The 14,243-nt window shown below is 45.3% G+C and overlaps 1 protein-coding gene across 2 annotated transcripts in view; it reads left to right on the top strand.

Moving 5' to 3' along the window:
- SFXN5 (sideroflexin 5) overlaps positions 1 to 14,243 on the top strand; it is a 114,990-nt gene that overhangs the window by 13,355 nt on the left and 87,392 nt on the right. For both annotated transcript variants that reach the window (XM_036873539.1, XM_036873540.1), the window contains exon 3: positions 10,463 to 10,540. In XM_036873539.1, the coding sequence (XP_036729434.1) occupies positions 10,463 to 10,540 (78 nt within the window). The remainder of the gene's footprint in view (positions 1 to 10,462; positions 10,541 to 14,243) is intronic.

A 14,243-nucleotide genomic window follows, 5' to 3' on the forward strand; every position in this document is an offset into this window, starting at 1 on the left:
TATTTAACTGGCTGACCTTACCTCTGGATGTACTGCCTCTTAAGGGCAAAGGCTATTGTACTTCTGGGCCCTGTGTAGATTCTCCTAAGGAGTAATCAAAGTGATTCCATAAAAATTTGGAAGAGCTAACTAGAACTAGAGAGCTACTAGAACTAGAGAAACTACTTACCTAGCCTAGGTTATGTGTCTTTCTTGAAAGCTCCCAAACGGTGCACAGCTAGATAGAGTTGCGACACAAATCCCAACACAAATGCCAGCTGCTTGATGGGGGAGGCAGTGAAGGCCAGTGCTTATTAAGGGTGGACTTCGAGGCACGTTGAGAGGCGGTGGAGGGAGCCCTGGGAGGTCCGGAGGTTCTTCAGGGCTCCCCTGATGGACAGAAGCAGGCAGGGACTTTGGGGACGGGTGGGCAGCGCAGAGCAGCGCGCCGCCTGTGCTGCTCACGGCCCCCCCTCTCCAGTCCCCCCTCCTCTCATTCCCAGACCATTTCATTTTACTGCTCTCTTCCTGTACCACATTTTTGTCTTCAACTCTTGCATTTTGAAAGGTCCCAGCATTCTTGGGTATCACTAAGCCGTCTTTTTCCTATTTCCCCATCTGTAGATTTAAAAATCTCATACATTTTTTTTTACTATTAATTGAAATGTCAAGGAAACTTAACTATTTACTGACTAGCAAATAACCAGTGCAACAGAAATTTTAGACTATTTTTCAAATTTCACATGTTTCTTCCCCTCGTCAAAGGTTCTGATAGGCTTCCTGGAAAGAACTAGACCTCTCCCTCCTGCATCCCAGCTGGGAACTCTTTCCAATACTACTTGCTGGCCTTTTGGAAATTTTCTGCCCACAGAAGATCTTCTAGGCCCTAAAAAATCTGGAAGGGCCATGAGTGGGCCCTTCATGCCCTCCCTGGCTCTAGTCCAGGCAGGTTGCTTAGCAAAGCCATGTGCATGGAAACAGTGAGAAATTAGAGGCACCAAGAGGAAAGAATCTCTTACCTGAGCCCCTCCCCACAAAACTATGGTGCTACCAGGAGGGCCAGTTCCCCCTTCTGCTGGGCTCAGTCCACAGACCATGGCTTATGTCTTCAAAGCACTGTTTCTCTCCCAGGGCCCTTGGCTGGTGTCCTGGGAGGGAGCGTGGGGTGGTGGCTGCCCAGGGGGAGGAGATCTGGACAGGCCTGTCCATCTGTGAGGACGGGAGGAGAGTGGAGAACATGAGGAGGTGGCTCTGGAAGCCAGAGTTTCCTGGGGTGGAAAGATCCTGGGCAGCTTGAGCCTTCTGGTGACCCGGTTCTGAGGGGCATTAGCTGAGTCAATGGATAGACTCATCTTGAGAGAGTTTTGCAGCTACTTGTTTGCAATTTATAACTGACCAAGCTTTAAAAAGATTCCAACCCTTGTATGTGTAATGAGGTGGAGCAAATTTTATTCACCATAATTTCTCTTAGGAAGAAGGCTGTCATTGTTCTAAGAATGTCTTGAGCAAGGATTCAGAAAGGGAGGAGGTTGCCTGCTTGACAGAGGGGGAAGAATTGTGCTTTTTGATCCTCCCAAAGAGAGGAGAGAGAAGGAACAAGAGGGGAAAACAGTGGGAAGGAGAGCGAGTAACCATGATGAACTGAAAGGCTAGTGTCTGGGGGCCCTTTTGAGATTGGTCATACATGCTTGTGAAAGTTGCTGTCCCCTCCACCATCATTCCTGTGATATTGTCATAAAATCTGCCTGGTTCCTGAAGTCCAGCAAGAGTAAATTCTTTGGAGGGATCTTGAGGGGCTGTGAGTCTACTGTCAGGGTGCCGTGTGTGCAGGATTGGGCCTGAGGAAGGAAGCCACCAGGACCTGGCAGAAGCCCTAGCTTTGTCCTTCCACATAGGTCATGGAAGTAGATTTAGATCCCTAAGGGCAAGACTGTACCAGCTGACATCTAAGTTACTTTAAATTATGAACTGAAGATGAAAGGGGTTTGCTATTCTGAACTCAATAATTATTTAAGAGAATGAATGGTTGGCAGATTATCATTCTGAAGGACATAGAAAACCAACTGAAACAGTGTTAATAACACCAACTCATTATTGGTATTGGTGTAGTAATCTGAAACTATTTTGGGTGTATTGTAGGACAGAATAAATCGTTATACTGATGTTGGGAACCAGGGTTCTCACCACGGGAGTAGGGAGATACAAATATGGAGTAGGGGAAAAGACAAAAACTATGTGATGTTGTATTTGAATTGGAGGTATCAATATGAACTTATGATTTATACACACACAAACACACACTTACATTTATATTTCTCAATTTCCTGGCTCTGTTCACTGAAAGGTCCATGACACCCCAGTAACAATGAACATACTTAGCACTCAGATCTTGGTTTCTAAATACCATTACTTACAAAAAGGACCCAGGGCTTCTTGCAGAGATGGCCAAATCCAAGGCAAAGAGATCTGCTACAGAAAGTAAGAAATTGTTCATAGACTGATGGAGACACAGGAACAGGAAGTGGCTGCATCCCACTAGCCACATTTGGGACAATTCGAACATTAAGAAAAAGAAAAACAATGGATTATAATACATTGAATAATAAGAAGAATCCATGAGTCCATAGTAAAACTAAAAATGTGAAAGAGGGAAGCTCATATTCACAGAAGAATGTCAGCTAATAAATGTAGAAGGAAATAAACATTGTGTAATCCTCAACAAAATAACTGATTTTGACAAGGATCATTAATGGATGCTATTTTCATAGAGTCAAAGTTGTTGGGAAACAGGATATTCGTATGCTTTCAGGTAAGTATCACCTCCAAATATTATTTAGCAATTCCTAAGGGGAAAAGGTACCTTTACAGTGGAGAGCTTGGAGGACACCCCTTTAACCGGGTGACGAGGCAGCTTCACTAACAATGAAAACAACTGATATTGTGGGCCTCTTGATGTGATGTGGGTAGTAATCTCTAAATATTAAAGTCTAAAGAAGAAAATAAAAACTGCTCATTATCTCACCTGCAAGAAATAATCACAATTAACATTCTGGTATATGTATATGTACAAAATTAGGATGGTTTGTATAATGTGTGTATATATATAGATATAGATATATATGTATCTGTATCTCACTCTATCTCTGTACAGACAGTCCCCAACTTAAGATGGACTTTATGATGGTGTGCAAGCGATACACATTCAGTGGAAATCATACTTCGAATGGTGAATTTTGATCATATCCTGGGCTAGTGATATGCGGTACAATACTCTCTCATGATGTTGGGCCGTGGCAGCCACAGGTCCCAGTCAGCCACGTGATCACGAGGCGAAACCACCGATACACTTAGAACCATTCTGTACCCACACAACCATTCTGTTTTTCACTTTTAGTACAGTATTCAATGAATTACATGAGATATTCAACACTTTATTATAAAATAGCCTCTGTGTTAGATGATTTTGCCCAACTGTAGGCTAATGTAAGCGTTCTGAGCGTGTGTAAGGTAGGCCAGGCTAAGCTATGATGTTCGGTGGGCTAGATGTATTAAATGCTTTTTCAAATTAAGATATGATATTTTCAGGAATTCCCTGGTGGTCCAGTGGTTAGGACTCCGTGCTTCCACTGCAGGGGGCACAGGTTCGATCCCAGGTCGGGGAACTAAGATCCTGCATGCTGTGTGGCATGGCCAAAAAAAAAAAGATGATATATTCACTTATAGTGGATTTCTTGGGATGAACCCCATCATGAGTCAAGGAAGATCTGTGTGTGTATTATGTATATATATGTATACATACATAAATATATATATTTAAAATCATATATGATATATGTATACATGATATATATATTTTTTTCATGTAGCATATCATGAACATTTTTCCTTGTCATTAAATGTTGTTTCAAAATGTGTTTAATAACTGTATAGTAATCCATCATGTGGCTATTCTCTAACTTAATCATTTTCTCAGTTGACCATTTGGGTGGTTTCAAGTCTTTTGCCATTATAAATAATATTGCAGTAAATATCCTTTGTACATAAATCTCCCCATATTTCTCTTTATTTCCTGTGGATAAATTCCTGAAAGTAGAATTTCTGAATGAAAGGCATTTTAAGGCTTTTGATGTATATTGCCAAATTGCCATGTAAATTCTACCAACCTGTACCAAGATTATATCAGTTTATGCTCTCAGTAGCAGTAAGTAAGGATGTCCATTTAAATGCATTCTAGACAGCATCAGATAGTCTAATTTTAAAATTTTTAATGGAATTTTTAATTTAAAATTTTCCAAATGTCAGTACCCTTATACACTTCAGGCTTTTGCCCATCTGTATCCATTTTTGGCATACTTATTACATTGCACACAGACTTTTTATTTGCTTTTATCATCTATTTCCAGGCCTTTATAATTTTGGGAAGTCATGTCTTATAGTATAAATAACCATCCCTGTTAGACTTTTAGGTCTAACAGGTAGGTTGTTTCCTACCTTTTGCTTTCCTGCAAAAAATAGTCTCCAGCAAATCATTTTTCATTTCTGCTAAATTTATCTTTTAGAAAAAAATTCCCAAGAGTAGGGTATCCAGGCTGGAGACCATGATTGTATTTATAGTTCTTAGGGTAGCTGGACAGATTTATTTTCTAAAGGTCTGTACCACCTGTCACACTGCCAGAATTATATGGGTTTACCTCACATCGGTGTCCTGAAGGTGACCAGAGGTCGGCCACAGGGAAACAGAGCTCTCCCCATGTGTCCCTAGTTTCCCCTTCCCTTGGGCCTCCCAGAGGGTAGCTCATCGTTGGTGTAAGCCAAGAACCAATCTCAGCACAGATAACCCCGTGGGTCCCCAGACCGCTGGGAGGGAAGATGAGAGAAGGGCTTGAGACTCTGCCTGCACAGAAATCATTAGCTTTGGCCCCCAAATCCCACTGCTTGGGAGCCACAAAGAAATGGTTTAAGCTGTGCTTACAGACAAGGTAAGCATGCGCGGCGCTGCCCTTGGCAGATGCAAGACTGGCCCACGTGAGAGCAATCAAATACTCAGCGATCAGGGCAGGACGTGAAGTAATCTGCAGGCCCCGCCCCCCGCCCCCGCTGCCAGTTCATTCTCCCCTGACCATTGACACTCCCCTTCCTTCCTTCCTTCCTCCCTCCCTCCCTTTTTTTTTTTTTTAAAGTTCTGCAAGCTTTGAGACTCCCAAACTTTTGACTGTCTGAAATGCCCATGTTTCAATTGTACCGCTTTCGCTAAACATGCTCTGCAATTTCTCTGTGTGCAATTTCTCCTTCCCTTTCTTACATGGGGTGCCCGGCCCCAGTAGGCATCAGCTTTTCAGGATGCAGGCATTGCTGTGGTTGCTCTGGGAGACCACCCCTCTCTCAGTTACCGACAGTCATGAGGACAGGAGGCTCTTCTGTGTTCATGTCTCATGGAAATGGCCCAGAGCTGGGATTGAGGGGACTTCGTGTTCCTAGGTGCCACCCACCCGCTCTGTGACCCTGGGTGCCAAAATGCGCTTCCCGCTCGCATGCCCCAAATTCCTTTCAGAGAAAGGAATGCCTACATGGTTCTGTAATATTCACACACAGGGGTATTCTCATCCACATCCTGTGTGAACTGGGCATGCATGGCCTCTTGGAATCCCAGGATTCTGTAAAACCAGCATCATCATCGAGGGACTCTGGCCTGCTGCTTTGGAACCTGGATCCCTAACCCTGACCATACCCTTCACTTCTCCCCCCCAGCAGTCTCAGTCATTCATTTTTGTTAAATGCTCATTATGTGTGGCCCTGTGTTGGTGATGGGCTGGGGTAGGTGTGTCCTGCAGTTCTGCAAAGATACCTAAAACCGGTCCCCTGCTCCCTGCACCTTGCAGTCTCTGACAGATAACATGGACACACGCTGGTAAGTGGTCAGGGACCTCAGAGAGGTGCAAACCAAATGCTCTCTGGCTTTTCAGAGGACGGAGAGAACATTTCTGGAAGATTCCTGGAGAAGATGGCCCTGAGCCTTGAAGGATGGATGGGGATGGTGATAGACTGTTGGGGAGGAAGGATGTCCTCCTCCCCAAGGGTGGTGGGGGGAACAGTGTGGGCAAGATCAGGAGGTGGGAACCTGTAGGTACCACCTGGGGAGTGGGTCCTTTATCAGAAGTGGGGGTGAAATGTTTCTGGGTGTTCCTCACATCCTGACCAGGTGCTGTCACTCTCATCATATATTTTAACATATTAAATATTATAATAAATATTTAAATCATTTTGACATCCTCCCTAGCCAAGCATGGATTATACTCAGTCTGCATTTAGCTTGGGCGTGGGCTGCAGGGTACCCCCTTCCTTCAAAAAAAGATTAGCGTTGCTTCTGATGACTTTCCTCATCTTTCTTTTTTGTGCCTTTCCTTCCTGTGTCCCACCATCCCCATTCCTGTCCGGCAGGGTGTCCTGCCTCTCTGCCACCACCCTAACACTCCATGCCTGCCCTTTTGCTTCCTTCTTCCCCTCAGGGCCTTGGGGTGGGACCTCTGTTTAAATTCTCTGCCCTGAAACAGACCTCCCAGGTGCCTGTTTCCTGAGGGAGTTTCCGGAGACCATGCCCCATCAAATACACGTGCTGTGACACTTTCTGGCAGTCTGGTGATGGAGTCTGGGAAGCAACATTGGGCCGTCCCTCCCCCAGCCCAGGGCTCCAGAGAAGGGCCTGCAGCCTTGTCTCCAAGCCAGCTGGGCCCCTCACCATCTTTGCATTGAGGGCCTAGCTGCCTGTTTGTTCCTGGTTGAAAAGACCTCCTACAAAGTTCACCCTGCCATTGACCTCCAGCTTTCCCCATCCCTCTCAAGCATCACAATGCACTGGGGTGAGAGGAGGGTTTAAAGCAAACCTATCCCTCAAGTCTCCCTGAAAACCATCCCCTTCTCTGCTGTGAAGAGTCCAGCTCCCAGGACAGCCAGTCCTCAGGGACCTCTCAAGACAAGTGGCCTGGGGCCTTGCCTGTCCCACAGAGGCGCTAGGAGCCCCAACCCCTCAGCCTCTGACCTGGGGGGCCAAGCTGAGGCTTAGCAAGGCCCAGAGGCAGAAAAGCACATTCTAGCTTTCCCCAGTCCTGCATTCGCAGACTTGTCTTGAGAAACTTTGGATTTGGTTCTTTCTCAATGCATGCCAAGATCAGGGCTCTTTGGAACTTACTCCTGAGACAAGAGGCCTCCCTTTGATGACCGTGTCAAATGAGATGGAATCTGGCCAGGTTCTTAGAGGAACTCAGGAGAATCCCTGGAGTGGGAAAATAATGAGAAAGCGGGGCCATTCACCATTCAGGGTGGAAAGTAGAACATTCATTGTCGGGGCAGAGGCTGAGGCTGGGAGGAAGCAGGCTTGGGGTGGGGAGCTGGCCGCATTACTAGGAAGTTTTGGGGGGTTGCAGGGACAGCAAGGGTCTGACTAAACTCTGGGCTCGAATACTAAACCGCTCACTTTCTGTGTGACCTTAAGCAAGTTAAAACCAACAATCAACAGGAAAAACAAATGTATTAAGTCTAGAAGGAAAATCATCACTTTTGCAAGTGGTATGTTTACAGGTGATTAAAATTTTTTTGTGTGCTTTCAATTTTTCTGCCGTTTTCTCTAAACAGCATGGATTACTAGTATAACTGGCAAAACAAAAACAAAAACCACAAAGCTATCTGTACTTTGGAAACGAACAATTCTGGGAAAGGACTCTGGAATTCAGGGATTGGTATGCATGTATTTGAAAGGGGAGAGGCAGTGCTTTCCAGCAGTCAGGCTACACCCAAGTAAGAAATTTTCCTGGCCCCCTGACAGCCCGGCTGGCTTGTCTGGGCTGGCAGTTAGTCCTGCTATTTCAGTACAGCAGGTGGCTGTACATTCCCCATCCTATGTGACCACTGTCAGCCTGCTCAGCAAATGCCCCACGGGGTGCCCTCCCTGGGGCTGCATGCTGCCTTTAGACCAGGGGCTTCTGTTGAGGTCTCTCTGCACTCCCGTCCTTAGCCAGGTTTGTCCCTTGGTCAAAGGGGAACACGGTGGCTTCCCTGGGTTTCTTCCCCCACGATGAGCATCCCTGATGCCTGGCTTCCTCACCTGACCTTGACATAGGCTGCCTTCTCTCACTGTTGTCACTGTTTATTGTTGATTTTTTTTTATTGTTGATGTTTTGAGGTATAACATACATACAGGAAAATGCACAAATCTTAAGTGTATGGCCTAATGGATTTTGACATATGTTTATACCATGTAACCACCAGTCAGATCAAGACACTAAACATTTCCATTATTCCAGAGGGTTCCCTCATGCCCTTTCCAAGTCAGTACCACCCCCCACCACCCTGCCCCAAGGTAACACTATAATGACCTCTACCACCATAGGTGCATTTTGCCTGTTTTTGAATTTTATATATACTTTATTTATTTATTTAGGCTGCTCTGGGTCTTAGTTGCGGCATGTGGGATCTTCATAGTGGCATGTTTAGTTGCGGCATGCAGGATCTTTAGTTGCGTTGTGGCATGCGTGTGGGATCTAGTTCACCAACCAGGGATCGAACCCTGGCCCCCTGCACCGGGAGCGTGGAGTCTTACCCACTGGACCACCAGGGAAGTCCCATGAATTTTATATATACTTTTCTGTGTTTGCCTTCTTTTGCTTATCATTATGTGTATCAGCCTTCTATTATTACGTAACAAATCACCCCAAAATTTAGTGGCTTGAAACAACAAAAAGCAATTCTTTTGCTCACTGATCTTCAGTTTGGGCAGGGCTTACAGGGGATGGTTTGTCTCTGCTCCATGCAGCTTCGGCTAGGGCAGCTTGACTGGGGAAGATCCTTTTCAAGATGGCTCACTTTCATGGCAGGCAAGTTGGTGCTGACCATTAGCTGGTGGCTTAACTGGAGCCCCAGGCCCTCAGTTCTTATCCACATGGGTCTCTCAGTAGCCTGCTCGGGCTTCCTTACACTATGATGGCTGAGTTCCCAGAGAGTGAGCATCCCAGGAGAACAAGGTGGAAGTGCAAGGCATTTCTATGACCTAGCCTCAGCGGTCACACAGCCTCACCTTGGCTATACCCTACTGTTGAGGCAGTCACAAAGGCCTGCTCAGGATCAAGGGGAGGGGACATAGACTGTACCTCTGGATGGGGCATGTGGGAAAGTTCTAGAAGAACATGGGGGATGAGAGATATGGGGGTGCCAATCCGGGGAAGATTCATCCACATTGTAACATATATTTGTAGTTTGCTTTTTTAAATGCGGTATAATATTTCATTGTGTGCATATACCACAGTTTACTTATCTAATCTATTACTGACATTTGAATTGTTTCCAGTTTGGGGCTTATTTGAAGAGTGCCACTATGAATATTCTTTTTTTTTTTTTTTTTAAGATTGTTTATAGCTACTTTTATTTTTATTTATTTATTTATTTTTGGCTGTGCTGGGTCTTCGGTTCGTGCGAGGGCTTTCTCTAGTTGCGGCAAGTGGGGGCCACTCTTCATCGCGGTGCGGGGACCGCTCTTCATCGCGGTGCGCGGGCCTCTCACTATCGCGGCCCCTCCCGTTGCGGGGCACAGGCTCCAGACGCGCAGGCTCAGTAGTTGTGGCTCACGGGCCCAGCCGCTCCGCGGCATGTGGGATCTTCCCAGACCAGGGCTCGAACCCGTGTCCCCTGCATTAGCAGGCAGATTCTCAACCACTGCGCCACCAGGGAAGCCCCCTATGAATATTCTTATACAAGTCTTTCGGTGGATAAAGGCTGCCTTCTCTCACTGTTGCTGTCTCTTTAGCTTTTAAGATTTTAAAAATCATAACAATTCCATCCTTTTATTTTTTTCTTTCCCCATCAGTTACTGTGGCCATATGTATTTTAGTATGTAAATCTCTGCTAGTGTTTTTTAAATGTTGGGAAGAAATTATATAAGTATTACATAAATATGTTCTCTTTATAAAAACATTCAATATTACAATTAAGATTAAAGTTCCTCCCGACACTGCTCGCCAAGTCTGAGCCCTTTCCTCCTACCCCGAGGTAACCCCTGTCACCAGTTTGGTGGGTCTCCTTCTAGAGCATTTTTGATGCATTTCCTCACATAAATATTCTCATAGGAAATATTGTTTTCTATGTGTGTGTGTTTTGTTTGTTTGGTACAACGAACAGCATCATACAGCTCTGCAGTTTGCTTTCTCACTTAAAAAAATATCTTGGAGATATGGCCATGTAGATCTACTTTACTTTTAAACTGCTGAATAATGTTCCATAGTATTATCATGCCACTGCCATTTAGCCATTTCCCTATGAAAGGACATTTAGGCTGTAGCCTTCTTTAATGTTTTGCGTGAGTCCCATGAACTGGAAGGCAGGCCTTGTACACTGTAAATATAGTCAGTGCTTGATCAGTACTGATGCACCCCTGCAAGGAAAGGGTTGCCAGAGCCCTGAATGTGTGCCCCTCAATGTCCCTTTTCTTTGCCTGCAGAGACGTCTCAGAGAGGCTGTGCAGCTGCTGGAAGACTACAAGCATGGGACCCTGCGTCCGGGGATTACTAACGAGCAGGTAACTCTGCTAGAGGTGGGGAGGGAAAGGAAGGTGGCAAGTTCACCACCCCTTCCCTGCAGCCAGAACCACTTCTCTTCCCTTCAGAATCCACTTCTACTGCTGCTACCTCCCTTGTGGACTTCTGGCTTTTTGGAAGGGATATTCAAGTCTCTCCTGTAACCTGGGTCTGGTAGGGAGGCTGATAAGGCTAGAGAGGCCTAAGGCAGTAGTTTGCTGGAGCTAACGTGTGCATCTTTTCCCAATTCCACATTCAGTGACATCACAGTGATGGCTTGAAATCATCCACAATAGGAGAACTTACACCATGGAAATTGGCAAATACTATAAATCAGGACTTTTTTCTCAAAGAATCAAGTATTAAACATTTACCAGCATACCACTACCCAAGAGTTCAGAGGGTGGGAAAGATAGGGGAGGATGGTGGGGAGGAGGCTAAAACACTGTAATTTCATTTTTTTATATCATGTAGGAACTTGAATTAGAACCAATTGAAATGCTGATGGTTTTGATTAGTTTGGGGGAAGGGTAGGGAGATGTAGTTTAGAGGGCAGCTCTAGAGCTCTAGTGACTGTAGAGACAGATGGTTGATGTGCTGAAGTTTTTCTTTTTGTTCATAAGCTTTATTTTAAAATCTATTAAAAATTAATTTCACAGTTTTTTTCAAAGTAATCTATGTGCATAGTTCAAAAAGTCAAATAGTACTAAAACACTTGTAAGGAAAAATAGTATGTTGCCCCATCCCTCCTCAATTCCCATTTCTATTCCCCAGAAGCAAATACTGTTAGGTGTTTCTTCAGTTAGAAACCTATATTTCAAACTAACATGCTTATCTATACTGCTATTTCTCAAGTAGTTCTTCTGTATTATCTATTACGGTAGTTGAGGATCCAGCTCTCTTACTATTCACGCCCCTAAACACATTTCTCTCCCCTACCCTCATCATCCTCCCCAAATAGTTATCATAGTTTTGGGGTTTATGGATATTCAATATTCACATTATTACAGTTATATGAATAATATTACAACTTTGTTGTACATGATTATGTTCCCTCTCCTTTTTGACTTTATGTTTTACCTGGATTTAATAATTGCCTCATTTTTTCTCATTAACATAGTTTTCCTTGCACCATCTCAAATTCTTACTGCACCCTGTAGCAGCCTTTTGATATTTCCAGTGCCTCCTTTCAATCTGAAGACTCCTGTCCTTCAGTTCCATTATTTTTCTCTGAAATTTTCATTTCTGGAGCCCACCTCCCTCCAGCTCCAGGCCTTCCTCTTGGTATACACCTTCATTTTGGTGGAACACCTCTTCTGGTGGCTTCCTGAAAAAAGGCAAATGGGAAGAAAATTTTGAATCCTTTTAGATCTGAAAAAAGGGTAATTTGTAATTGTAATTCTGCACTCAGCTTTAACTGACAGTTTGGCTGAGGAGAAAATTCCAATTTTTAGGTTGATAATCATTTTCCTTCAGAATTTTGAAGACATTGCTCTTCTGGCTTCCAGTCTAGCTGTTGAAAAAGCCAATGCTATTTTACTCCTGATTCTTTGCAAGTGACCTGTTTTCTCTCTTTGGGAATGTTTAGGATGTTCTCTTTATCTATACAGTTTATTTCTAAAATTCCACAATGCCATCTCTTTTAAATTTCATTATTTTGGGTTCCTGGTAACCTCTTTCAATCTGAAGACTCCTATCTCTCAGTTCTGGCAACTTTTCTTATACTGTTTCTTTGATAATTTCTTCTCATTCTGGAATTCCTATTAGTCAAATATTCAACATCTTAGATTAACACTCAGATTTTCTTATCCTTTTTTTCTCTCCTATTCCTTCACTTTGTCCCTCTGCTTGGCTTTGCAGGAAATTTCCTTGAGTTTATATTCAACATGTCTATTGAATTTCTAACTTCAGCTAGTATAATTTTAATTTCTGAGAGCTATTTGTTTATTTTCTTTGTTCTTTTTAACAGGATCCTCCTCCTGTTCTGTAAATACAGTATCTTCTCATTTGTCTGCATTCTGGAAGCCAAGTAGGGGAAGGAGGCTGGAGTCCCAATACTCACTTTGCAGATTTTCATTAATTTCCCTGCTTTTAGCCTCACCTGCTCCCGCTCTCCACTGGGCTAGTTTTCCCAAGTCTGGAGTCACTTGGATTCAGTTTCTCCAGAAGGTTGATAAACTTCCCTTGTCTGGGGGATACAGGTGAGGGTGGTAGGAGTCACCTAGCTGTGCGGGGAAGGCCGAGGGGTTCTACTGCTTTGAATACAGATTTTCAACCAAATCCCTGTGTTTAGCCCTATGATTAACTCTTTGTTCCTGGGGTGCATGGTCCCTCCAAGTCCTGAACTTTGCTGGTGCCCTGGGGGTGGTGGCCTGGCTTCTTTTTTTTTTAAGATTTTTTTTGTTTTTTGTTTTTGATGTGGACCAATTTTAAAGTCTTTATTGACTTTGTTACAATATTGCTTCTGTTTTTATGTTTTGGTTTTTTGGCCGCGAGGCATGTGGGATCTTAGCTCCCCGACCAGGGATCAAACCCGCCACCCCCTGCATTGGAACGTAAAGTCTTAACCACTGGACCGCCAGGGAAGTCCCATGGCCCAGCTTCTTAAGTGTGCCTTCTGCAGGCATTGAGGGGAGGCTTCCTCCTCTCTGCTGGATCAGTCACTAAAACTCTACTCATTCTGCATCCAAAACATGTTGCTGTCCCTCCTCTGCTGTTGTCTTCTCTTCTGTTCCGTTGGTGACTCTGTGAGACACCGCCGCTGCCTTCTAGCACCTTTAGGTACAAAGCCCAAGCTGAGGCCCTGTGCTGCCACATGACACACTGGTACCTGGCGGGGTGTTCCATAGGGTGGGTAGCTAAGCCGTCAGCCCTCCCCAGTCCAGTTTGTTTCACTATGTATTTATGGCGCACCTACAGGCCAGTGTTGGTGCTAGGGCCTGGGGAGAAGCTAGAGGAGGATCCTGCCTCGTGGACTCCCCAGAATCAAGGCAACGACACTGAAAACACATGATGCTGTGGGAGAGCAGAGGGAGGAGTAACCTGCCCAGACTAGGGGAGTCTGGAAGAGAGTTCTAGCCTGAGATCTGAGGGATGAGTAGGGTCTGGTGAGGAGGAGGTGGTGGATAGGAGGAGTCCAGGTGAGGAAGCACATCATGGACATAGAGAGAATGGGGCCTCCAGAGGAAGGGACAGGCGAATGTGCTGGACTGCAGCCCACAACGTGGAGGGAGGGCAGAGGTACCAACAGAGGCAGCCCCTTGGCCGGATGTCCTTGTGCGGGGCCCTGGAAGTGACGTGAGCTGCTGCAGTGCTGGTCAGGCAGGGTCCATCTTCAGGTGTCTGCGTTGCCTGCTGAGTTGGGGGCAGCCGTCAGCAGGGTGGGCAGGCTGGGATCTCCCCATTCCTGAGCGTGGTGCTGCCATCTGGCCGTGGGCACCGAGGAGCCTGGGTGGTGTGACCTGACACGCCCCTCTCTAGGCCAGAGTAGTCCTCAGACTGTGGCAGTTCCTCGTGGACCTGTCAGGGGTGGTCCAGCCTCCAGGCCCTTCCTGATCCTGTGTCTGCTCCCAGCCCAAGCTCCCCTCTAGCCTGTCTTCACCCCTTGGGACTCCTTCCTGCTTTCAGAGTTTGGGGAATGAGGCCATGTTTCCCCTCTTTGCTCCCTTCAGTAGCTTAAAGCTGCCTGTCTTGTTTTCTGGGCCT

This window comes from Balaenoptera musculus, chromosome 13 (genome assembly GCF_009873245.2).
Source record: "Balaenoptera musculus isolate JJ_BM4_2016_0621 chromosome 13, mBalMus1.pri.v3, whole genome shotgun sequence".
Taxonomy (NCBI): Eukaryota; Metazoa; Chordata; class Mammalia; order Artiodactyla; family Balaenopteridae; genus Balaenoptera; species Balaenoptera musculus.